At 45.2% G+C, this 24,312-nt stretch overlaps 1 protein-coding gene across 1 annotated transcript in view; it reads left to right on the top strand.

Moving 5' to 3' along the window:
- The window catches only part of LOC146186738 (uncharacterized), a 139,714-nt gene that overhangs the window by 12,957 nt on the left and 102,445 nt on the right, over positions 1 to 24,312 (top strand). Inside the window, exons 4-9 of the mRNA XM_084607380.1 lie at positions 9,263 to 9,316; positions 10,250 to 10,410; positions 10,877 to 11,008; positions 14,612 to 14,887; positions 23,768 to 23,869; positions 24,087 to 24,155. Of these exons, the coding sequence (XP_084463506.1) occupies positions 9,263 to 9,316; positions 10,250 to 10,410; positions 10,877 to 11,008; positions 14,612 to 14,887; positions 23,768 to 23,869; positions 24,087 to 24,155 (794 nt within the window). The remainder of the gene's footprint in view (positions 1 to 9,262; positions 9,317 to 10,249; positions 10,411 to 10,876; positions 11,009 to 14,611; positions 14,888 to 23,767; positions 23,870 to 24,086; positions 24,156 to 24,312) is intronic.

The following is a 24,312-nucleotide window of genomic DNA, read 5'->3' as shown; positions in this document are numbered from 1 at the left end:
TGATTGATACCGTGCTTCGCGGCATGAAATGGAAAACATGCCTATGTTATCTCGACGACATCATTGTCTTGTCGTCAAACTTCGCTCAGCACTTAGAGCGTCTAACTGAAGTCCTCACGTCCCTTGCCCAGGCGGGGCTTCAGCTGAACACCAAGAAGTGCCACTTTGCCAGTAAGACCATCAAAGTACTCGGCCATGTCGTCAGTAAGGCAGGAATCCAGCCTGATCCCGAAAAAATTACAGCTGTCGTTAATTTTCCTCGGCCCCAACGTCAGAAAGATCTTCGCAGCTTCCTTGGCTTAGCCTCCTACTTCCGCCGTTTTATTCGGAACTTTGCAACAATTGCTGCCCCGTTACACAAGCTCGTGTCTTCCCAAGTGTTTTACACCTGGTCCACTGAATGTGAAGACGCCTTCAAAGCTCTCAAGCAGGCACTCACTTCCACTTCTGTGCTTCGCCATTTTGACGCTGACGCGCCCACCATACTTCACACAGACGCCAGTGGCCACGGTTTTGGCGTGGTTCTTTTGCAACGCAACGCAGTGTCTGAAGAGCAAGTCGTCGCATACGCCAGTCGTACGCTTACTGCAGCTGAGCGTAACTATACTATTACCGAGCAAGAGTGCCTCGCCGTTGTTTGGTCGGTTCAAAAATTTCGACCTTATTTGTATGGCCGCCACTTCACCATTTTCACAGACCATCACGCACTCTGTTGGCTGTCATCGCTGAAGAACTTATCGGGTCGACTGGGTCGCTGGATACTACGTTTTCAAGAATACACTTTCACCATCACTTATAAATCTGGGCGAAAACACCTCGACGCTGACGCCCTCTCCCGCTGCCCATTGCTACCTGCTGACGCGGCCCCACATACGGTCTCCTCTCCCTGCTGCCATCCGAGTCAGCCTTCTGCTGGCCACCTGAATGTTGCACCCATCGCTATAGCTCCACTCGAGAACAATGCTGAATTCTCGTCCCTGCAGCTGACTTACCCTTACTGCCGCACAATCATCGCTCGCCTCCGTGGAGAATCAGTTGTCCCAAACAGTCGCTTGCGCCGTCAGCTTCGTCGGTTCCGATTTCCCCATGGAACACTTTACCGCGACGTTTATCACCCTACGGGTCAACGCTGGGTACCCGTTGCCCCTCGCTCCCTTCGTTTTAAAATTATGGAGGCTTACCACGACGACCCCACTGCTGGACATTTAGGCCACTTTAAAACTTACGACCGTATCAAGAGCCGCTACTTCTGGCCTGGGCTTTCTGCCAGCGTTGCCAAATACATTTCATCATGTCCGTCTTGCCAGCATCGCAAGCGTTCAACATCCCCTCCTGCTGGCCTACTGCAACCTCTACCTTGCCCATCTGTGCCTTTTGACACGGTCGCTATTGACTTATTTGGTCCTCTCCCTTTGACGTCAGACGGCAACCGTTTTGTTGTCACTGCCATCGACCATCTAACGCGGTACGCTGAAACCGCACCTCTTCGCTCCGGTGCCGCCTCTGAAGTCGCCGATTTTTTCCTTCGTGCGATAGTTCTGCGTCATGGTGCTCCTCGTATTCTAATTAGCGACCATGGAAAGACATTTCTTTCTCAAGTCCTTGAGGAAGTACTGCGAGCAGCCAACACCGTCCATAAGACTTCTTCTAGCTACCACCCTCAGACCAACGGACTCATCGAGCGGTTTCATCGCACTTTGTCCGACATGATATCCATGTATATCGCTCCTGATCACCGGAACTGGGACAACGTTTTACCTTTCGTCACCTACGCCTACAATTCCGCTGTTCAGCGCACTACTGGTTATAGCCCTTTCTTTTTAGTTTATGGCCGTCAACCATCGACAGTACTGGACACTACTTTCTTCTCTGCTCCCTCTACGTCTGAATCTCTGGGCGAAGAGTTTGCCACTCGTATGGCCCAGTGTCGCCAACTTGCCCGTTTGAACACTGAAGATGCTCAACAAGAACGCAAAGCCCTGTATGATCAACGCCATCAAACTCCCTCCTTTTACCCCGGCGATGAAGTTCTCCTGTGGACACCAATCCACATTCCTGGCCTGTGTGAGAAGTTTCTCCATCGTTACATTGGCCCTTATACAGTACTCCAACAAACGTCTCCGGTGAACTATCGCGTTATTCCCTCGCACACCGTCGCAGATCGACGTCGTCGCTCCGAAGAGATCGTCCACGTCTCGCGCATGAAGCCCTATGCCCGTCGTCCCTCATCCCTGTAATCAGCGACCAGGGTGGCCGCTCTTTTGTCGGGGGGATTTGTGTGAGCGCAACGCGTGAACTTTCGCCTCTTTCATCTGTATAGATCCATCATCATTATCATCATCATCGCTGACTGCTGCTCGGAGCGTCGCGCGCTGTGTGCCAGCTGGTTCTGGAATAGAACAGACGTTTTGTGCAAGTGGTGTCCCACAATATATATATATATATATATATATATATATATATATATATATATATATATATATATATATATATATATATATATATATATATATATATATACACATGTGGGTAAGTCGATGCTGGGCGGGGTGCAAGAGGGTCGGACACCATAGGCCGAGCGATTGTTGCCAGCTCTTCTTTAATGATGTTGCAGAGACCGGCGTCATTAGAAGGTACCGAAGAATGATCGCACCCGTGTTGACAGACAGGCTTGAGGGCTTGGAGCTCCTCCCGGATAATGGCTCGAATCAGTGCCCGCAGATCTAGGTCAGCAGAGGTCGGGCTAGTAGCAATGCCGGGCTGCAATCGGGAGGACTGCAGCTGGTCGATACGTTGGCAGGTTCAATAATGGCGTCAACAGTAGAAGGATTCTGGGCAATCAGGGTGTTATATGCAACTGAATTAATTCCTTTCAAGACATGGTGTATGCGTTCAGTTTCCGGCATGGTGGGACTAATACGCCGGCAAAGTGCAAGTATGGCCTCTATGTAAGACGCGTACGACTCATCGGGACCTTGGAGGCGAGAGGCGAGCTTATTCTTTGCGACCTCAGTCCGAACTGCTGGGTCCGCAAAATATTGGCGGAACTGCTGCTTGAACGTGGTCTAGTTAGTGGTGTGGGGTTCGCGGTTAATAAACCAGGTTCTGGCGACCTCAATGAGGTAGAAAGAAACATTCAGAAATTTTAGAGCATCGTCCCACCGGTTGTAGTTACTGCAGCGTTCATAGGTGTCCAGCCAGTCATCGACGTCTTCATCGCGACGAGCAGCGAACAGCGGCGGGTCGCGTTGTCGTGTGGGCACAGTCGGCGGGGGTGGTGCAGCCGAGGTAGAGGGTGCTGCCGATTCGTGGGTACTCTCGGTAGTCATAACGATGGTGGCAGGCGGTAAACAGCGACCGGAACGTAGCTCCAGCGAAAGGCAGGGCACAAAACAGCAAGGGGATCAAGTCCTACCTCCACCACTCGTGGAAGAAGCCCAGGTCAAGACGGCAAGGTCGAGACGGCAAGGCAAGGGATGCCATGTCCGGCGTTTTACTCCGATGACAAAACCCAGGCGCGCGCCGGAGCCGGCGCCGCGGGACGATGATGATGGTATGTACAAATGAAAGAGGAAGATCATGGCATGTACAAATTAAAGAATGTTCACAGAAGGCTCACAAGCGACTTTTCTTCTTGTGTATATATATATATATATATATACACAAGAAGAAAAGTCGCTTGAAAGGTCAAAACGTCCTTTAACTGTCCAGTGCCATTACTCACCCCCCCCCCCTCCCTCTCCAAAAAACGCAGAAAGCAATAATAGATAATAGCGGTATACGTACCGCTCTCAACTTTCCGAAGCGGGGAATAAAACTCCGTAAATGCCAAAACTCGAAACTTTTCTTTATTGTTGTCCAATCGGAGAAAGCTGCAGGTCTTAACATATCCAAATTCGGGACTTGCTGCGTTTTCATCATTCTGTCTAGACACAAACATATGCATGCATTTCTACAAAGCGTCGAACACCACTAAAAGCGTGTGTCTCGAGGCAGATTCTTCTTTAAACACTGAACACTGGGGGATGATCAAGGGCTTTTATTTTTACTCTTCTGCGCTCCTTTGAAAACACGAAACGTTAGTACAGCAGTCAGCAGTTCTCTTTCGGGAGAAAAGCTGATGTTTGGCTTCCTTAATAGACCAGTACATATGGCACCCCTTATCAAGAATATGCCGACTCGTCATCACGGTCCAATAAAGGCAGATGATTGGCTTACAGTAGCCCGTTTCACCCGTCTCAGTAGATGGAAATGCATGAAGTCAGTCTCTAAAGCAACTGCTGCCGATTCCAACGCTTTTGCGAGATGGAACTTGGAGCAACATCAGCAGGAAGGTGCAGAGGTGTACTGCTTTTTAATATTGTTGGCACCGCCAACGCTCAAGCGACTATGACCTTTGCATGCCATTCAATAACCTACACGTGCAATACACTGGGAGACAATTTTTTCCGTATTATATTTTAAATGAGTCGACCGAACGTTCGACTTCTAAAAAAGAAAAAAGACTGCCTGAAGTGCATCCCGAATTATAGATGGTCTCTCGAGCCTACCCTTTAAGGCAACTGCGAGCGTTTCGCATATTTGTTCACACTGGCTTCATCAATTTGACATGTCACAAAGAGCGCTGTGTTTCAGCCCACTCTTTTCGTGGCCCTGTCTAAAGGTCACTCATGAGTAATGAATAGCCTAAAGTAACACACTTTGCTCACTTTATCGATTTCAATGGTTCCTTGTTTGCGGCCGTCCTTGTTTTCCCCAAACTGGAAGAAGCACTATCACACAGCTTACAAAAAAAAAAAAAAAAAACAGAAAGGGCTCAAAATTTGCTCAAAGTGGTTTCATCGAAATAAGTGCTCCCCTACATTGCAAACTCGTTCCTTCTAGCATTTCTCGCACCAAAATGTCAGATAGCAGACGCCATCTTTGTCGCTTTTGGTATATACGAGTAGCCAAAAAAAGAAGCGCCACAGGCACTTTACAAGAGATACAACCCAGATGGCCAGCTGCATGTCTTTAAAAGTCAGTCGACTGTAAAAAATCATTAGCGAGTCTGGCTCCTGTAGCAGACGTATGTTCACGAATCACAATCTCTTACGAAAGCATCTTTACGCTCATGTTAGGAATCGGCGTGGCGATACACATGTGTTTATTATCATTGAACAGTGTGTAATGCCGGAGCACTTTCACTGAACAGTAACCGAAACAACACAATCCAGCGACCCAGTATTGAAGTACGTTGGCAAAACACTAGTCCTATGCAGGGTCTGATATTGTCAGCACAGTACCAATTTGTATACATGGTTTATACTGCATGGGTAGATGTGGCGTGATATACATTCGTGCGCAGGAATGGAGAAACCACGCGAAACCGTTACGATTACTGTTTTTCTGTATACAAAGGCACGCCCGCGAAAGCAAGCAGACATTCTTTTAGTGCAACTTATCCATATCTGATCACAACCGCTGCACCGTCAGGAAACGTTGGCATCCAGCTCTGTTATTGGCACGGCCCATTCACTTTTTCGCGCTACTCTGCGTATTTGTTCGCCTATCCATTGTGTAAACGTGCAGATACTTTGTGCGTCTGGAATAGTCGTCGATGCTTACCGTTCAAGAATTAGTGAGCAATGTCTCTGTTTCACTTCTTCCACTTAAATCTGTTTGCCCATTCGGATGTGCAATTTGTGACCACTCATTCTACAGCACGTTTACACAGTAATCTTATTCCTCAAAATGGCAGCTTTCGATCAAACTTCATTGACGATCCAGAATTACGCCCCTTCATGCTGCATTTTCCGTGCTGGCTGCGCACTTCTCAGTCTATTGCAGCTAGGTTGTTGCCATAATAAGTGCGAGAAAAGGACTTTCTTACGGATAAATGAAGGATTAGCATCAAAATCACGAAGCTTTTCAGGCTGCTATAATATTTTTTGTTTGTTTCAGCTAAAACATTTCCGTCGTACATTGGCCATCCTTCAATAATTGCGTCTTTCGTTCTCATGGCTGTTAGCTCTTTTGTGCCTGTACGTAAAGGATTGCTAGTGCATTACTTGTTCCAGTAGGCGGCGTGAATCATGTCAAAAAGGCAAATATGACACGCAGGAAAATCTAAGTATGAATTCGTCTTACCGACGGTCCATTTTTCTGGGACATCGTTTTTTTTAGACGAAATTTAAATATTGTAGCGTACTCTCGTGAAAGAATTGAAGGGAGTGAACAAATATGCCTATGTGCATCAAAATATTTCTTGTAAAGTTTGCCCTACGCTCGCGTCGAGTAGTTAAGACTGCCGTAGAAAAGCAAAGGTGAAACTTTAGATGATAGTGACAATGAAAATAGCAAGAAAAAAACTACGAGACGCCTGAGGGCCGTCTGCTATTTTAAGGCATCCGAAAAATAAAACTGCGTCCTTAAGCAACTCGTCGTTGAGACGCGCACTTCTCCCGAACTTTCAAGTGTGTGTCAAATATTGATTACTTTCTATCAATGCCACTTCCACCTGGCGCAAACTTAAAGTCAGTGTCTCGCCTGTCATCTCTCGCACTCTTGCTGTTTTCCATCATTAACTTCTTAGAACAAAATCATTTTTGTGAGTTTGAAACTCAGAAGTCAGGTTCTCGTAACTTATCACTTTTTAAAACAAAAAACTTCGGGAGTTTGCAACTCAAATGTCAGGTTCCTGTAGCTAAACTCCTACCTTGGCTTCTTTTCACAATCATGAACAAGCTGGTGCTTTTCGCCCCTGCCTTCACCGCATTCGGCGTCATCGCCTGAGGATAATAAAAATTGGTGTTGTATCACAAGAGTCTAGCTTCAGGGGTTCCGTAGACTCTGTGGCGTTGACAAATCACAACTGTTACCTCCCAGATAATGATTAAAAATAAGTGAAGATGTCGTATTTAGGAAAGCCTATTCGTCGCTTAAAAACATGCGCCTTTTTCATTTGCTTAGTGCTCTAGTTGTGAACGTAGAGCTCGAAACATGTATCCCCTTAAACAACAACAACAAAGAAAAAAGAAATTGAGAACTACATAAAACGACGATAGCAGAGTTAGAGATATTAAGTACTGATGCAATTAAGCATGCTTCAGTGATATAAATGTAAGGTCTGAAGTTCGAAGTTGTTTATTTTTCCACGAACATCCGCCTTGTAAGGGCAGAGGTAAAGGAAAGATGCCTGACAGAGCCTTTGCGCCCCCACAGTTTGAGGCAACATATACCATTCACAGGAGGAATATCACTCAAGAGCAACAAAACTCAAGTCATTTAAAAGGGACATACATCCATGAGCTACGGCTTAAGTCATATCGAAATGATTATATAGGTATAATTAATGAGCAGTGAACAAAAGCAAAAATGTTTCTTTTTTTTTTTTACCGCACTAAGACTTCAGCATGAGCCCAATGAAAAACCGGAGTCACATTGCTTACGCAAAATAAAACCAAATTGATTTTTATATTGACTCACTTGTTGCCGCAGCAAATTTAGACATACACTACTTTTTGAACTCCGCAAACGTAAATTGGCACCCTTTTCAACAAATGCTTGAAAATATTGTTGTGCTGTGTGTACTTCGTGAAAAGCCCTGTTTGCCTGGCATTGCTTGAGAAAGCCGAGGCATTGAGTCCAGAAAGCTGACAATGACATTTCAATCCATGTTTCCACACTTTTACAGTATCTAGAGAAAAGTCTCTTATTCTCTGGTCACTTTTTTTTTTCGTCTGACGACGGACAAACCCTATGCAATGGTAACTGTATTTTATAATTGCAGCAGACTGGCATGGTCATTTATTGAGATCAACTCTCCTCTGTTGCTAATTTCTCACAGCAGAAGAGTGCTTGTGCCTGCCGTTCAGTTTAAACTTCTATCCAACGGCAAAATTGTTTCACTCCTTGAAGCGGTAATTTCCTTACCATTTTCTGATAAACCTCCTTGCTAATTACAAATTGAACTCAGCGAAGGAGGCCAGCTTCACGAAATGAGAACCAGTTCGAAGCCGTAACTGTCCCGGCTATATGATTAAACGTGGGATGTTGATATACAAGCTTCTAATAGAGTGCGTATGGGGTTAGCTATACAATGAATTCGTTCATTTCTACACGAAAGGACTCTGACACGTCTAAAAAATTATTTTGCATGCGTCACCTATACACTCGAGACGTTCATTTGACTAATTATCCTGGAATCTCGACTTTTTTCGCATGTTTGGAGATACGGAGCAGTGCATCAGTTGCTTTACCTTCCTTAGTCTAAAGGGGGAGGGGGGGAGGCAATCTAGATCTTGATACTATAGAAACGTCTATGCAAATAGCGATAGCAGGGAGGCGTTCGTTTTCTCAGCTAGCGCGAACAATATCTTTTTCGACAATATACTTCGTCGATATGCCCTCTCCCGGAAAAGAACAGAAAAGTAAACCTCCTCCGAGTGTTTACACCCTGAAAGCTTGCAAATCTTCGTTTTGCGTTATACTGAAAAGCACTGAATGTTTACAGCGATTTACCGTAGAGTTGTAGCGGCGGATAATACCCATCTGAGCAGTCGTGTTGCATCTGCGTCCTAACCGTTTCCGATAACATGGATTGATGCAAGCAACTGCAAAACATGTCACTTGAAAGCGACAGCAAGTTAGCAGTAATTTAGAACAAGCGGAAAATTAAATTAAGCACAAGAAAAAATGAACTATAATGTGACACGCTCCAAGCAGCCACTGGTAACAGAAATGGATATATTGCATCAACAAAATACTCAGAAATTGCAGAATGATAGTATTTATCAGCAATATATTTAATCTACACGAAAGCTCGCAAAACGCAACTTTTTTTTCAGTGCTGTACATCATGAATGCATGCTGAGGTAAATGGTGCCACAAGGGAAAAACTTTGCTCACAATTAAATCAGTTCGCAATGTCTTGATTGAAATAAAACTGCATGGAACGATATTTTTGCTGATGTCCACAATTGCAAGTGCCTCGAGCTTTGCACTGCTTTAATACCAGGTCCGACCGACATTTTTGCGTCACACAAGCAGGTCAAAACTCTATTGGTGTCTATAAATTATTTCTCATGCTAAGGCAAGGAAACTGCATTTGTATATCATGCAGTTTCAATGTTAAGATTTCGGGCCTGGTACAAAGACCTGCATTCAGTTGAAAGTCTGTGCCCCTAACTTTCTGTAGATTTTACCAGCAGCTTTTTTCTTTAGGGATTAAAGTCGTGAGAAAGAACGAAAACTTTTTTTGTGCCATGCATTTTTTATGCAGAGCCCTACAGTTCGACAACGTACAAGCAACAGAGACCGCCACCAAACTTGACAGGTAAGGTGTCATGCAGTGAAAAATGTCATGCGAACCAACCAATTTCGTAGGAAGTCTGCTTTACAGAGTTTTCTTTTTTTGGGGGCTATAGATCAGTTAAGATTACTGTTTCATGCCCATTTCAATGCGGGATCGCAAGAAAAATATTCCCTGAAACTTTGTATTCTTTGCAGAAAACTAACAAAATATTTAAGCCGTACAGTAATAATGCGTAATGGAAAATGCAGTTTGGTACTTAGTAGCTAAGCTTTATAGGTAGCATTAATAAGACTTAAGAACATTAAAAATCCAGTGGAGTGAATGTGGGAAGCCAGACTAGCATCGGCTTATTTCCGAAAAAAAAAAAAAACTAAATTTAAGGATCTTGGCAATTTTTTTCACCTCCATTTAGGTCCCTTTGAATTCGTCGTTGCCTTCCACTAAGAAACTGAATATGGCAGCTTTATTTCGCTGCTTAATTTCTGCAATTGCAAAAGGCGAGGAAAAATGTCTCCGTAAAGCTGCTTGACCATTGATAGTAGCCGCAAGGCAGCAGCAGCATACGTTCTAAAACTGACCGAACACTACATAGATAAAAAAACATCTGACTGAATGCAGACTCATATGTGCAAAAGAAAAATAGATTAATGTCGATCTTCAAGATCAAACAAAAAAATTACTGATACAAAAAGAAACTTCAGCATATCTATTATCAGAATAATTCACGCAACATTACGAAGGCCGATCAGTTGATATCCGTAGTTGGTGGAACTTGTCTTCTATCAGTTTTTATCCTACTGTCCAGGTAAAGCGTTGTGCCACTTTACCTCAGAATTTGCTCACGCCTTAACTACAGCATACAGTGAAAGGAACAGTAATACTGATGATTTCGTCGTTTCAGAGGCGGGTAATTTCTTAGTTCACTCGGGCCATTTTTGTATTATTATTTTTCAGACTTAACAACAGCTATGAACATCCCTGCAGACACTGCGCTTCAAGTGCCTTTGCAAGCACATTTCGTACTTCAGAAAGACGTGTTCACTAGTGAAAGCATCACAATGAACATTTTCAACTTTGACTACATCGGAAATAGGTTTCAGAATACATTGCTTGAGGTGAGAAGGAACTTGTAAGTGAAAACTGTCTCCATATATCTCTTGTCAATTTCGCATCTTTTGATCTGCTTAAAGTTTCTTGGGCATCGCATGTTGTCATTTAAGAGTGTAGTGATAATGTTGCGAATAGATATCTGAATAGAGGAATTCTAATACGTACTACAAGTGTGGAAAGTGTAGCATCTAGAAAACCACGTAAGTCGCATGACCTTAACTGCGCCGGCATGAACCCGCTTCCCCATTAAGGAAGATGTTTGATTCAGGGTCTGTTCAAGGCACGCATTTTTTTTTTTTCAGAGTGTACTACAGCTTTTATTATAGGCGTACATTAAAAATATTAAACTAAGCGAAGAGCCAGTCACGTCTATTCTCAGTTTTGCTTTCGGTCTTATTTTCAGTGTAAAAATAAAACGGGCACAAAGTTAGAATATTTAAGTGCTATCTATAACCATTCGCTTTCCTTCAGATTCCTGACGGAGTTCGATGCGAAGGCAATAAAAAGAGTGGGCTTCCACACCCTGTGTACTACAACATTCGAGTGTTCCGCTACAGCGCTCGGGTTTGCTGCTCCACCTCGAAGCGCCATTTTTTGGTCAAGGCAAGCATGTGTTATTTACGTTATCGAAATAAATAGCAATCGAAGGCTTACGGTTTCTGGTAATCCACTTTCTGCAAATCACTCCGTTAAACTTTTAACGCAGTTACCAAGCCCCGGGTTTAACACAATTTGAAATAAAGTCCTGCCCCGTTGATCTATAGATGCCATGTCCCCTGAAAGCGGTGGGGGCTGATTTCGGGAGGTTATATTATTACCCTAACCTGCACATACGACCCTCAAACGCCCTGTGTTCTATCTCTCTTCTCTTGAAAATCTTTCTATTATTATGGCCAGGTTAATTGGCGGAATATAGGACAGGCCTTTACTCTGCAGTTGGTATAGTCCGGCTGATATTCGTGATGATGGCGAGGATCAAACAACTGTTATATGAAATTTCACTAGAAAGAATTTTCGAAAGCAGTTAAGGGTTTTCGCTTGAATGAACGTTCAGTTGATAGGAATGAGCTATCATTTAATGGAGTCATGCCATGCTCCTCGAATATATTGCAGTTTTGTAGTCTGGCAAATATACTGAACTTTATTATTTTATTTCCGAAATTTGAGCGCCCTAGACGAATTCATTATTTCCAAATAAGTGACTGATGTTGAGACCGCGATCGCCATGTTGAGACGATTGGTGGCGTCACAGTTCCGCGTCGTCTGCTGCTTGTGCCGGCGCCGATAAGCTGCCGATACAATACTGTGTTCGCGCTTGCTCAGAGACAAGCATGACTCCGACTGAGTGTACTCAGCATGTTTCTGAAAACAATAGGCAGACTAGTGAAGCGTCATTTAGTTCTTGCCCACACATCCACCTTGAGCACGACCGCCGCCATCGTCCATGGCAGCCCTCCCCCCCCTGCACTAAACACTGCCACGCAGGCCGCGCCCTTCGAGCCTTCCGCCAGCCGTCCGCACCAGCGATAGGGCAGATCCCTTGCGCCTATGTCAGAAAAGGATGGTAAAATTTTTTTTTCTCGTAATAAGTTCATACTCGGAAAAGGGAACCAGAAAAAAAAAATCTTTTTGAAAAGTGTTGACCCATACGATGGTAGTTTTTGCTTACAGACGCATAGCAACTTCCGCCGGTGCGGTGGCTTCTTCTTGTATATCCTAGCTCCGCTGCTATAGTTCCGCTGAAAAAAAAAAATAATTTCCTTCACTACAAAACAATGGGGTTGAGAGGAAGTTTCCTGATCGAGTGGCCCTTTTACTAAACGCCTCGCTGATCACTTAGAAAATGCCGTCCGCTGTGACTTCGATGCCACGCAATGAAGGCCTAGCGACGACTAGGGAGAAGCGGACGGCCAGAGCACCGTCGTGTGCCGCGATCGCGGGCAGCACCATTGCTGTAAGCCTTATGAACTTATCGACTACTTTCATAATTCGGCTTGGGCCAGACTTCAGCCTAGCAACGAACAGCGTAAATGATGCTGCTAAGATGGGGCGGAGTATTGGGTTTGCATGTATCACGCCGCACCTTATACACTACAATTCTGCGCTGTCGGGTGGTACTCGAAGATTGTATAAAACCGCCGTCCGACGGCACTCTATGCGAATTTTATGTGTTGCTTTTGAGACGTGTTTCAGTGTGCAGTGTGTACGTTGTTAGAGCGGGCCAGCTCATGCGGCTTTCGTACTAGGGCGCCGACGTGCTCCAGAACCTCGCCCACAGGCGCCACACTATTGCCTAGGTTAAAAGCGCTAACAGAGAAAAGCAGTTTGCGGTACCCGCGGTTAGCGGCATGAGTGCTGTTTAGTCCTCCCAACGGCTTCGCATAACACGCGATAGATGCTGCTCGTGCACAGAACATACAGCAGACGATGCGGCGTCTTTTTATTCCGTCACCGGCTACGCCGGTGGCCAGATCCGCGAGCAGTTCACGAAGAAATGAAAGTACCATTTTGAAAATATCTGCAGACCCAATGGAGCTGGGACCTTGAGGTTTAGTTGCTTGGCACATTAGGAATAAGGCGCAGTAGACAGATGATAGTACAAACCTATAGCCAAACGGACGAGTTGATGGAACATATTGACTGGAAAACAGAGCTTGTCCTATAGTTCTCTGCTTTGGTGTTTGCCTCTTGCACTGTTTTCCAGTCGATAGTATGAAACTGGTGTCAAGATTGACTCCGTCAATTTTGTCTAATACGATCAATTTAAGGCATAATTTAAGAAAAAAAAAAGGGAATGAGTGAAAGCCATTCATTCAACGGCTAAAATGATGTGATGGGTGGATAGCCTGTTGTGCCAGATCATTGTCACTTTTTGGCTGATGGCGAGCTCTTCAGGTCTCTTGTAGCTTTCACTATAGCGTGATCGAATTCGAGCTGAGCAGCACATCTCATGCTTTGGGCGAGGGACAAGACGCTAGATCTGAAAGAAGAGTAATATTTAGGCGGTCCCAAATACGATCCAGGGTAATTGTGTCTTTACAGAGTTTACACTGAAGACTGATTTGATTAGGGAATATCCGCACATAACTCCGAGAAGAGATGCGAGTACGTCTAGTCTGCGTCATATTATTTCTCGATGCTTACCGAGGGATATGTGCGTGGCCGGCATTCTTAGCCTCACGGGGTGTAAAATGGCAATGTCATGAAGAAAGGTCACACTTGATAAAAGCAAGTTTCAGCGAACGAATCCGAACGTTTCATCTGGAACATCCATTAAGCCCTTTCATCCCCGGCAGCATTTCGTATTACGAAGCGTTTATCGCTATTCTGCATTAGTGACAAACAGTACAATATTGCTTACTGCATCTAGCTTAAGAGCTGCATAACACCATATATAGTCGAGTGTTGCGGACTGATTTTTGACCCCACAGGGTGACATTACTGAAAAGTACTCAATGTACCAAAAACAAACTACTTTGATTCAGTCATTTGTTTTGTGCGTTCATTGTAATATGTTCAATACAATCGTGAATCAAGCTTCTGACTTCATGCACGATAAGCTTTACGTCATATGCACTAAGAAAACATTTAAAAAAATTATAATTTATTGCGGAAGCGCCACACATTTACACTGAACATCAGTCAGTAACTGCCATAAATTAAAGGTAACTTACTTATGGTTGAACAAATTTATCATTCAAGCGATACTGAGGACATTTCTAACTTGGCCTGCACCGATACACCTCGGCATTCCGACGGCCGAGACCACTGGCGTTTTAGAACGTAGACGAAAAAAAAAAAACTAAACAATCGAACTTATGCATGCGCTGACACCAATTTTGTGGCGTAGTTGCCAGAGAGCGGCAATCCGTCGTTTTCTGGTATGACGACATGAGTTGGCGTCATAATTGGACATTGATCACTGAGAATTGAATTAGAGAAGTTTTAGAGGAGTTTTAACCAAAAATTCTTGGGTTTTTTCTTAGTGAATTCTCAGCTTTTTTTTGCCATACATCAGCATTGCCAGACAGTTAAAGCCAGAGAATCAGTTTTTACCGGAAACAATAATTAGGTATAACTTTTGCGATGACCATTTAAAATGTGAAATGAACGGTATTTTTATTGTAAAGTAATAATTGAATAAAGGTTTTCGCAACGGCCCATGAAGTATAAAACGAGCGCTATTTTTTTATATCTTTCCTTTAGGGTTTTGTCGATGTCAACCGCCAATTGCACAGGCTGGACTACTCCGCTTGGGACGTCGCTTCCTCTACACCAAGCACTGTAATCCTCTCTGGAAAAGAAGGAATGGCGTATCGCATTCTCAGGAACCAAACCAGCGCAGTGTGCTCTGCTGAGAATATCACTGAAGTCGCCTTGGACAAGCAGATGATTTTACTCCCGGAGTACATGGTAGATCTTTCACCAAAAACGTTTTTTGTGGGGAAGAATATTTCGGCGACTATGAACTATAAGAAACCGGTAAGTATTATATTAATTTTTTAAATTTCTTATGTATGTTTTTATCATGGAAAACAACTTCGCGACCTGTCTCAGTTTTTCTCGTACACAAGTTTCTGAAGAAGTGTACATACGCAGTTGCTATAGGAACCTTAATTCAGGGAAATCCTTGGGACACATCCGCAGTTAAGTTACTTTGAAACAGCTGCTGTTTGTTATATGAGGTAACTAAAAAGACATCCTATACAGACCTGATCAATAAAAAAAAATGTACCTGGAAATCGATACCCTCGAGACTGTGGAGGCTGCGCTCTTGCAGGGGCGCTTTCCGAGACATAAGGAACATTCAGAAAGCCGCGAACAGCGGAGAGGGAAGGCAAAACCTATTAGGCTGTAGATTGTCATGCTGTATTCTATAGAAATAGAGAAGAATGACAATTAGGATTCTTCTTCGGAATCTCTTTTTTTTTTTTTCATTTTTGTCTAAAGATGACAAGAACAACTAGCACAAAGTATGTCTGGAAGACGTTTTGTTCGGGATTATTTTATTCAAAATTTAGCCGCAAACACCGGAAAGCGTTCCAAATGGAATGCTGCACACAATTCAGCAGAAAATTCAGAGCGGGAACCGACCACAATCTAACTGCACTAGCTGCGTAACAAACCACCCTGCTTCTTCATTACGGCTCCAAGGCATTCCAGAGTGCTTTAAACTTTAAGTAGTTTTTGTACCAGAACCTGTAGCAAAAGAATCAGGATGAGCAAGATAGAGCTCTTCACATACTCATGCGAATCTTGCTCATTCGTTTAGTCACTCAGCATTTTTAACGTATCGGTATGCTAACCTTTCACCTCAACACGAGGTAGTCGTTGGATCATCACCACCGTCTAGCATCTAACACGCTACGCTGAGGCTGCTGGCCTGCCTAATAGCTCTGCGACGACCTTTTTGCAAGCGCTTATATTGCGCCATCGGGGCCCTCCAGTACCCCTCAGTGAGAGCGACCGGACGTTCCTGTTGACGGTTGTGGCTGAAGTTCTTCAAGCCTCTTCCACAGTTTACAAGATGATCTCCATCTATCCCAACCCACTGTTTGACAAAACGATAACATTGCACGCTGTCTGACATGCTCTCTATATACCTGAGTCGATTCAGACTACCAAAATTTGGACACAATACTTGCTTCTGTCACGTTTTCCTACAACACGGATGTAGCTACTCCAATTTTGTTTTTATCGTTTACGGCCATCATCTGGCAACACTTATTGACGTCTCTTTCTTCTGTGCGCCTGTCAGCTCCTCACGGTCTCTTCCTGACCAGTTAGTTTCCCGAGTGGCCCGATGTCGCCACCTGGCTGGCTGCGACACGACTCAACTCCTCGTTTCATATCACCCTAGCCACTAGACGTTACTTGAGACACCCTTACACTCTCCTGGTATTTCCGACCAATTCCAGCGCCGTTTAATCTGTCCCTACTTATTTCTTAGAAAACCCTCCCATATAAATTGTCGCGTCGACTCTTGTTCTCCGTCCGTCCAAACCGCCATTACCAGTGAAGTGAACTTGTTCACGTTTCCCGCATAAAGCCTTTTATTCGGTCCACCATTTCCGACTAATCGCAACCAGGCTGGCTGCTTCTCACACCGCGGGCAAATAGTGTAACGGTTGTCGTCGTTAGTGAAATAACGGAACGTAGCCGGCGGCTAGAGGCAGACCAAAGGAATGGACGTTTATTTCTTGGTGTTATAGGTTTTATAATGAAAGCGCAAAGATCACAGATTGTGATAAACGAGAATGTGATACGTGCACATCATCCTGCTCCACTACATCCTCTCCTCAGTGAGGCGATCTGGGGGCTTCCGCAGGCGAATCGAACGACGTGATGGATGTTGGTTTTCGGCTTGAGAGCTGACTTTGCGTGCCTCTGTACCTTGGTGAGCTTCTGCCTACTCGGACTACGCTCAGCTCCGTCGTTGATCCGGTCAGGCTCGGCTTGTTAGGTGACGAATGCGTGACTAGCCGTGGCCGGAGTAAGTCTACGTGGCGTCGCTGCTGTCCCTCCGGTGTTTCCAGTGTCACCATGCGCGCTCCCGTCGTGGACACTACTGTTGTTGGCATCCACTTCAAAGCAGACTGAAACTGGCGCAACCATACATGCCTCCCAGGCTGAAATCGAATCGGTACTTTTAATGTTCCAGGAACCGGTTTGCCAGAACCGAAATGTTCTATAGAAGCTGTCGGCATGTTTCGGAGACGGAAGCCCAGCAGCCGTTCCAATGGCAATTTTCGTCCTTCCAATGGTGTCATTCTATAACGGAATAAAAGTTTGATTAATCATTCTTGCAATGTACTTGTCGGATCCTTTCGAAGACCTTCCTTCACTGTCCGCACAGCGTGTTCCGCCAACATGTTTAACTGAGGATGGTATGGGGCTGCTGTTATGTGTTTCACCTAGTTTTCCTACAAGAAACTGGAATGATTGCGTTTAAAAACTGTGGCCCGTTATCCGATACCAAGCAGTATGGCAAGCCGAAACCTCCGAAAATACCCCGAAGCACTTGAATGGTGACCTTCACTGTGGTGGTTTTGAAAGGTATGGCTTTAATCCACTTTGTATCGGCATTAACCAGCACAAAAACTTGGTAGCCATTGATGGGGCCCGCAAAGTCCATATGCACCTCTGTACCAAAGCTTGTTGCTCACCGTCCAAGACAACGGAACTTCAGCAGCCGGCATGGGCCAGCATTGTATAATACATTGCGGGCAACTTCGAACCAACTCCTCGATGTCCCTATCTAATCCAGGGTAGCAAAACAATGCCCGTGCCGTGCGCTTCATGGCACGGATACCGGGGTGACTGTCGTGCAGTTCCTTTAGCATGTGTTGTCGAGCCGCCTGTAACACTACTCGATGACCCTAGTAAACCAGGTCGCGACTGGCCGCGAGCTTGTTGCAGCGAGAAAAAGGCGGCATCAGGTGTTGCTGGGCTGCAGATAAATCTGTAGCACAGAAGAATGTAGATCCATCCCCTAATACGATGAAGCGTATCGTCCGAGCCACTTAGGTCCACGAGTTGCTGAACGGAAAGAGCCGGGGAATTTAGGTCCTGAGTATAAAGCACGTATTCCATGGGTTCTTGCCCTCCTCGGTATCCCCTGCATGGCTGTGGTAGGCGCCCGAGAGTGTCTGAGTTAGCATTTAGCTGTCCTGGGAGATACTCCAGATCACAATGGTAAGCCACCAGCAGTAGCGCCCACCACCGAATTCTTCCTGTGGCCATTTGGGGAATCGGCTTTTTAGGGTGAAGCAACCCTGTCTTTGGCTTGTGATCCGTCACAAGAGTGAAATGCTTCGCCAACAAATAATCTCGAAACCTCTTAACGCTGAAAGCCGAAGCCAGCGCTTCTTTCTTCAATTGCGAATAATTCCGTCCCACAGGTATCAGTGCCCTTGAACGGAACGATATACCATAGTCCCAGTTTCCAATTCAGTGTGACAACAGAGCGCTGACACCCATTGGCGAAGCGTCGCATTCAAGCTGCAACGGCTTTTTGGGGTCGTAATGTACGCAAGTTGTGCTTCCGTCATAACCCGCTTGGCTGCCTAGAAGGCTTCCTCTTGTTCGGATCCGCCTTGCCATTCCGCTCCTTTAGCCAACAGCCTATAGAGGGGAACCAGCGTAGTTGTGAGGTTCGGCAAAAACTTGGCGTAATATGTGACCAATCCCAAAAAAAAAAAAAGATTTTAGCTAGCTCACCGTATCTGGTGTGAGTGCGGCTGTGACGGCTTTCATATTCTCAAGGGGTGTAGCCCTGTTGCATCGATCGCGTGGCCTAAGAACAAAACTTCCTTCTCGCGGAACCTGCATTTGACACGATTCGAGTTCAGCCCGTTATCGCGCAGCGCTCAAAGACTTGCAGGAGAGTTGAGTTGGTCTGCTTTTCGGCAATAAAGATGTCATCTAAGTACACCTTGACTCGAGGGAGGCCTTGCAGATCGGATTCGAGGCGGCGCTGGAACAAAGCTGGAGCCGATGCGACGCCGAAAGCGAGGCGTTTCTATGCAAACAATTCTTTGTGGGTGTTTAACAGGACCATTGTGCTTGCCTCGTCATCCACAGGAAGTTGATTGTACGCGTGTCGTAAATCCACAGTGGTGAACGCCACCCCCCCTACACAGATGCGAAGATGTCCTCGATTTTTGGGAACGGGTACTGTTCCAAATGTGTCGCCTGATTCACGGTTAGCTTGAAGTCGCCGTACAGCTGAGTATTACAATTCCGTTTCACTATGGGCACGACAGGCGTAGCCCAATAGAAAGCTCTCACTAATGAAAGTACTCCTTCCTGTACCATGCGGTCGATTTCTACCTATACCTTTTCCTGAAGCGCTTAGCGCTTAGAGCTTTGAGAAAGCGTGGTACAGCGACCTCTCTTTTATGTAGTTTCGCGGGCGGCCCCTTACAATAACCCAAACTCAGCTCGAAAATTTTGGGAAATTTTGCCAAAAGTTCGACTTTTGCTGCGTCACTACGAACTGCATGTCAGTTCTGCGGCGAACATTTTCCAGTAGTGCCATGCCCACATTCTGGAAGGCTTGGATGGTGTTCCGGCCGCACAACAGAGGCCCGTCGCAATTCACTACCATGAGCGAGCTGCCCACTTGCGTGTTACCGCATTCAACTTTCATATGGCCACTCGGCAAAGAACCGGAAACGGCCCCAGGAAGCACGACCGGCGCAGTGCAGTCCTCCAGTGACGGCCAAAAGTCGCGGTGGTCCTCGAATTCCCTCCTTGGAATGGCGCTGACAGCTGACCCTGTAACCACCAGCATACGCAGCTTCCGGCTTTCTCAGGTGAAATACCTTTCGAATAGCCGTACGGCCTCGTTACTACTGTACCTTTGAGCCACCAAAGCGTAGATCTCTTCACTTCCGTCGCTGCCGTCCAGCTCCTTCCCCGCTTATGTTCCTGAGGGCTTAGTGCGACCACTGGCGCATATCATTGTCAGGTGTCCTTTCCTGCCGCAGTTGTGACACGTCGCTTTCTTGTGTCTACACAATTCTTAAGCATAGTTCGAGCCACATCTCCCGCATTGCGAGGACTCGGTCATGGGTCCTTATCTGCGTTCGGATTTCTGCGAATTCCGGCTGTGTTTCCGTACGACGTTGGCAGCCGCCTCGCTGTCGTTGAAGGTCCTTTCTTGCATTGCCTGTACATTCGTTTCAGCGGTTTAGGCGGAAGGAAAAAGCTTCTGCCTTTGCCAGGCTCAGCTTCTTTTGCGATAACATCAGTCCCGAAGCTTGTTCATTACGGATTCGCAGACAATCCGACCCCGCAACATGCTATCCAAACATTTCCCGAAACAACAGTCATTTGCGAGACGCCTCAGGTCGGTGATGTAGTCTGGTACCCTTTCGTCTTCCGCTTGGTTCCGCATAAAGAACGCTTAGCTCGCTGCTAGCTCATTGGCTTGGGGATCAAAGTGGTTGTCCAGGAGCTGTGCGATGGCCCCGTAGCTCAGGCTATTCACTGATCCCGACTGGCCTGGCCTTGAAGCACGCGCACCACATTGTCATTCAGTGCCGACACCAGAAGCGCACGCTGTTTCTCTGGATCTGTGATGATGTGGCCCACAAAAAAGGTACCCAAATAAAAACGGTAACTGCCTCAGCTACTGGTCGTGCCATCGAATTCGTGTAGCCTGGCTGCCATCGTGCAGCAGCTATCCCACTATCGCACCAGGGGCTGACCAATGCTAGGGGCTGGGGCTAGGGGCTTACCAATGAAGTGAACGTTTATTGCTTGGTGTTATTGGTTTTGTAACAAAACCGCACGGATAACAGATCATGATATGCAAGTATGCGACACGTATGCACCATCCTGCTTATGCTACACATCAGCACGGTTGCTTTATAACAGTTGGCCTCCTAAAACGTACTGTAAGTGCTGTACGGCGGTTCGTATTTATCACCAGTGTGCAAGCAGTTTCATACTCATCCTTCTACTTTGTAGATGCCTATACTCATCGCTTTGGACTGGACACTTCTGTACGCGACTAGACTTTCAGGCTCTGCAGTCGGCTGCGCACGCAGTACCGTATCACTTTTGCACCCGGTAGTGCAAGTACCCAAATGATAGTTTTGCTCACAGAAACATGAATTATCCTCTGCCTGTTCGCATTCAAATATAAGAGATATGTTCGGCCTCATGCAACTATCACCGCAACATCTTTCCATCAGACATTGGTTAACTCTTTCTCAAGATAAAGGGAAAAGAACTCTAAGCCCACGCTTCTCCTGCGACGAAGAGGTCGTCAACAGAATGCGCTGTCGGTGTCAACACCCAAACTTTTTCTTGAAATATGGCTTGCAAAGAACAACTCCGAGACTACGGTTATTTGATAAATAGACATGGTTTTGAAAACAAACGAATAATTGTTAAGCTCTTGTCTGAATGTATGTTATCAAGAACGTATTATAGAAACGTACAGCCAAGAGAAAAGATTGGAGAACACATAAGCTCTGCCTTTAGCGGCATTGCGTCGCTGTGTTAGCGACTCTCATCTGCGGATGCTCGTTTGTGTACATGCACTTGAATACTCACCTAATCTCTAACTCATCAATTCAGGCTCATATTATCTCGCGCAAACATATTAGTAAACATTTGCAAGCTACCATGTTATTTAAACAACCACATGACATTGATATAAAGCCATTTAACCAAGCCATTCGAAGGTACCTGCGGGGCCTACGAGCGCTCTGCCATAGAGGTACCCTGCCTGGCTCCCGGGGTTCGATTAGTCTCTGACCCTTCCCCCACAAAGAAGCTAACCCAGTTGACAGCCCCTGCTACCTCGGCTATGTAATGTGGTCTCATTACGTAACAGCGCCCACTAATCAATCAATAAACAGTTTTTAAGTAGCGTTACCATAATATCGGAAATAAGAGAGGCTACGTTAGCATGCCGAAGCAGCTTATTCCCAATTTAAAGAGCTTGAGTAAAGTGTCCCGAAATTATTAAACGTGGTCAACTTATTCCCTGAGTTAAAGCTGCTTACTTTGCATGGAGATGAAAGGCCCTTCATCGCTTTTGCAAAAGCTGAGTGCTTTGTAAATAGTCTCTGTACATAGCACTTTCTGTACATAACCGCGTGTAATAAATACCATATCTGAAAAAAAAAAGAAACACGGCGTGGCGCAGTTGTTTGAAGCGCTCGGCTGGGTACCTAAGGGATGGAGGTTCAATTCCTGGTGGAGACAGGATTTATTTCTATCTTCCTCGCGGTAGACTGGCAGATAACGTCACCAGATATTGATGTTGCAATCTCACGGTATCCCGCAGAATCTCGCGAAGAAGTATGACACTTCTCGTGGCCGGATGGGCAGGGTGATGGCCGCGAGCATGAGCCATTAAAACTATAACCGGTACGTTAGAAGATTGTCAGAACTTTTGCGAATCATTTTGCGTTACAATTTAGGATCGATTAGTCCTTGATCGTAAGCCTGGTTTGCTCTATATGGGGAACGGTACATTCCATTCAGATCTTTCACTCATATCGCATGAAGTACCTTCATCTTGTCGGCTTTTCTCATCAAGATATTGACGTCGGATACCCTCGTATATTTCCAATCTTTTTCGCGTTTCGTTTCAAGTGCCTTTTCTATAAGCATTTTACTCGCCGGACAAAAGTGTTCGTTTACGAACATTGGCTCTGGGTCCTCAGAACATAACACAGACGTGTTTAGCCGGTATTTATTCACTGCTTTCAGGACACTGTCCCGGACTTTCCGGGAAACCTGTCTTCCTTTATAAGAACACGATATACGACTCTTTCCTGAATATCTGATTTCAGTGAAGAGCAAAGGGTTTCCCTGGTTTCAAGAAGGTTCTCATCTCGTTCTAATTGGAAGCCCTTTATCTCCCAATTTTTCATTCGAGAGGTCGATAATCTCGCTTCTTGCCTCCTTCAATTCTTTTCGAAGACGATTGTTTTCTTGCTTGAACGCCTTATTTTCATCTTTTACAGAACAAAGTTCAGCGTACCCATCTTTTGTTCTCAACCCTTAAAACTTCTCATTCATGAATTGCTCAGACTCTTCCAGCTCTTTCTCAATTATTCCTTTCAATGCCTCTTTCAACCTTCCTTCTTTGCCATCGAATTGAGCCTCGAAGTCTGTGAATGGCTTAGACAACTCTTTTATACTGGTGCGTGGCGTGTCCCTCATTTCGTTAGTAGGGTACACGCTAGAGACTAGTAGCACTAAAAACGCACATAAAACCAAACACGCTTGAAGCAGAAAAGTTGTAAATTCAATCTCTAAAGAGGCAACATACCTGCGCAAACCTTCAAAAGCAGGTAAGTGGATATTCAAACTTGCGGCTGCCTGGTCTGCTCCAGGGGGATCAAATCGGGCTTGGGAATTTTGGGCGAGAAATTGCGATCATGGTGACGTCGAGACACCACATGACGTGGGCGAGTAGGTCGGCGCAACACTCTTCTTTGTATTGAAGGGTGAGATGTGAATAGAATTCTCCGGAACTTGTTTCCCCTAGCCAGGCACTTTCGTATGCTTTGTTAAAGAGAGGTTTTATATTGTCAGGTGGTCTTTCACATAACGCAGTAGCTTACCGCTGCATCCTAATTAGTGCGTGTGAGCTTATAAAGATATTACAGGATTAGTTATCAAGTCAGCAATAAAGGGAATATAGTCGAATAAGGGTGAATAAGGGTCCGAAATGAGAGTCGGCAGATGAGACCCATTAATGTTACGGCACTAAACACTAAAAAGTGAAGCTTAATTGCTCCAGCATTTTTTTTTTTGCATTAGTCTATACTATAGGTAGCGGCAAGATGTTTTGAACACGGAATACGTTACACAGAAAAAGATCGTTTGCAGGCAATGAAGGGCGGAATACCATGCCATGTTTGGGACATCGTGCGCTTCGACTGGCCTTCGGATGGCGCCAAAACATTGTGGGAATGGTGCTTCATAGACAAGGTAATACCAAATGCAATATCAGTGCATCTTAAAACAATAACATTTTTCGCTAACTGCACAAAAGCACGAGTAGCCAGGCTGATTCCAATGTTAAGCTGGCAATGTTATTAAAAGTGGCTGGGAATAAACGCAGCCTTTGACGATGCTCAAAAGCCTATTTCTAATGCTATGATTTTAGACACTAGTGCCAGTTTGTCCTAATTATTGTGTTTTTCAGTCTTACGTCTCACCGGCAACTGCTGCAAGTTCATCTCAAATTATCAGCTTGGACATACATGTTTTGGAGGTAAGTTTTCATCAAAGAACTTTGTCAACGGGGATTAGGTCAATTGGCTTTAGACGTTATTGCTGTGCAGAAATCAAGTATAGAATAATGAGATTTCATGTGAAGGCCTTTTTATGGAACGTCGCTAAACCAGCTGCCAAAGAAAAAACATCTCAAA

Source organism: Amblyomma maculatum, chromosome 6 (genome assembly GCF_055883805.1).
Source record: "Amblyomma maculatum isolate TAMU_Amacu chromosome 6, ASM5588380v1, whole genome shotgun sequence".
NCBI classification, from domain to species: domain Eukaryota; kingdom Metazoa; phylum Arthropoda; class Arachnida; order Ixodida; family Ixodidae; genus Amblyomma; species Amblyomma maculatum.
This window is presented reverse-complemented; position numbering and strand designations above follow the sequence as displayed.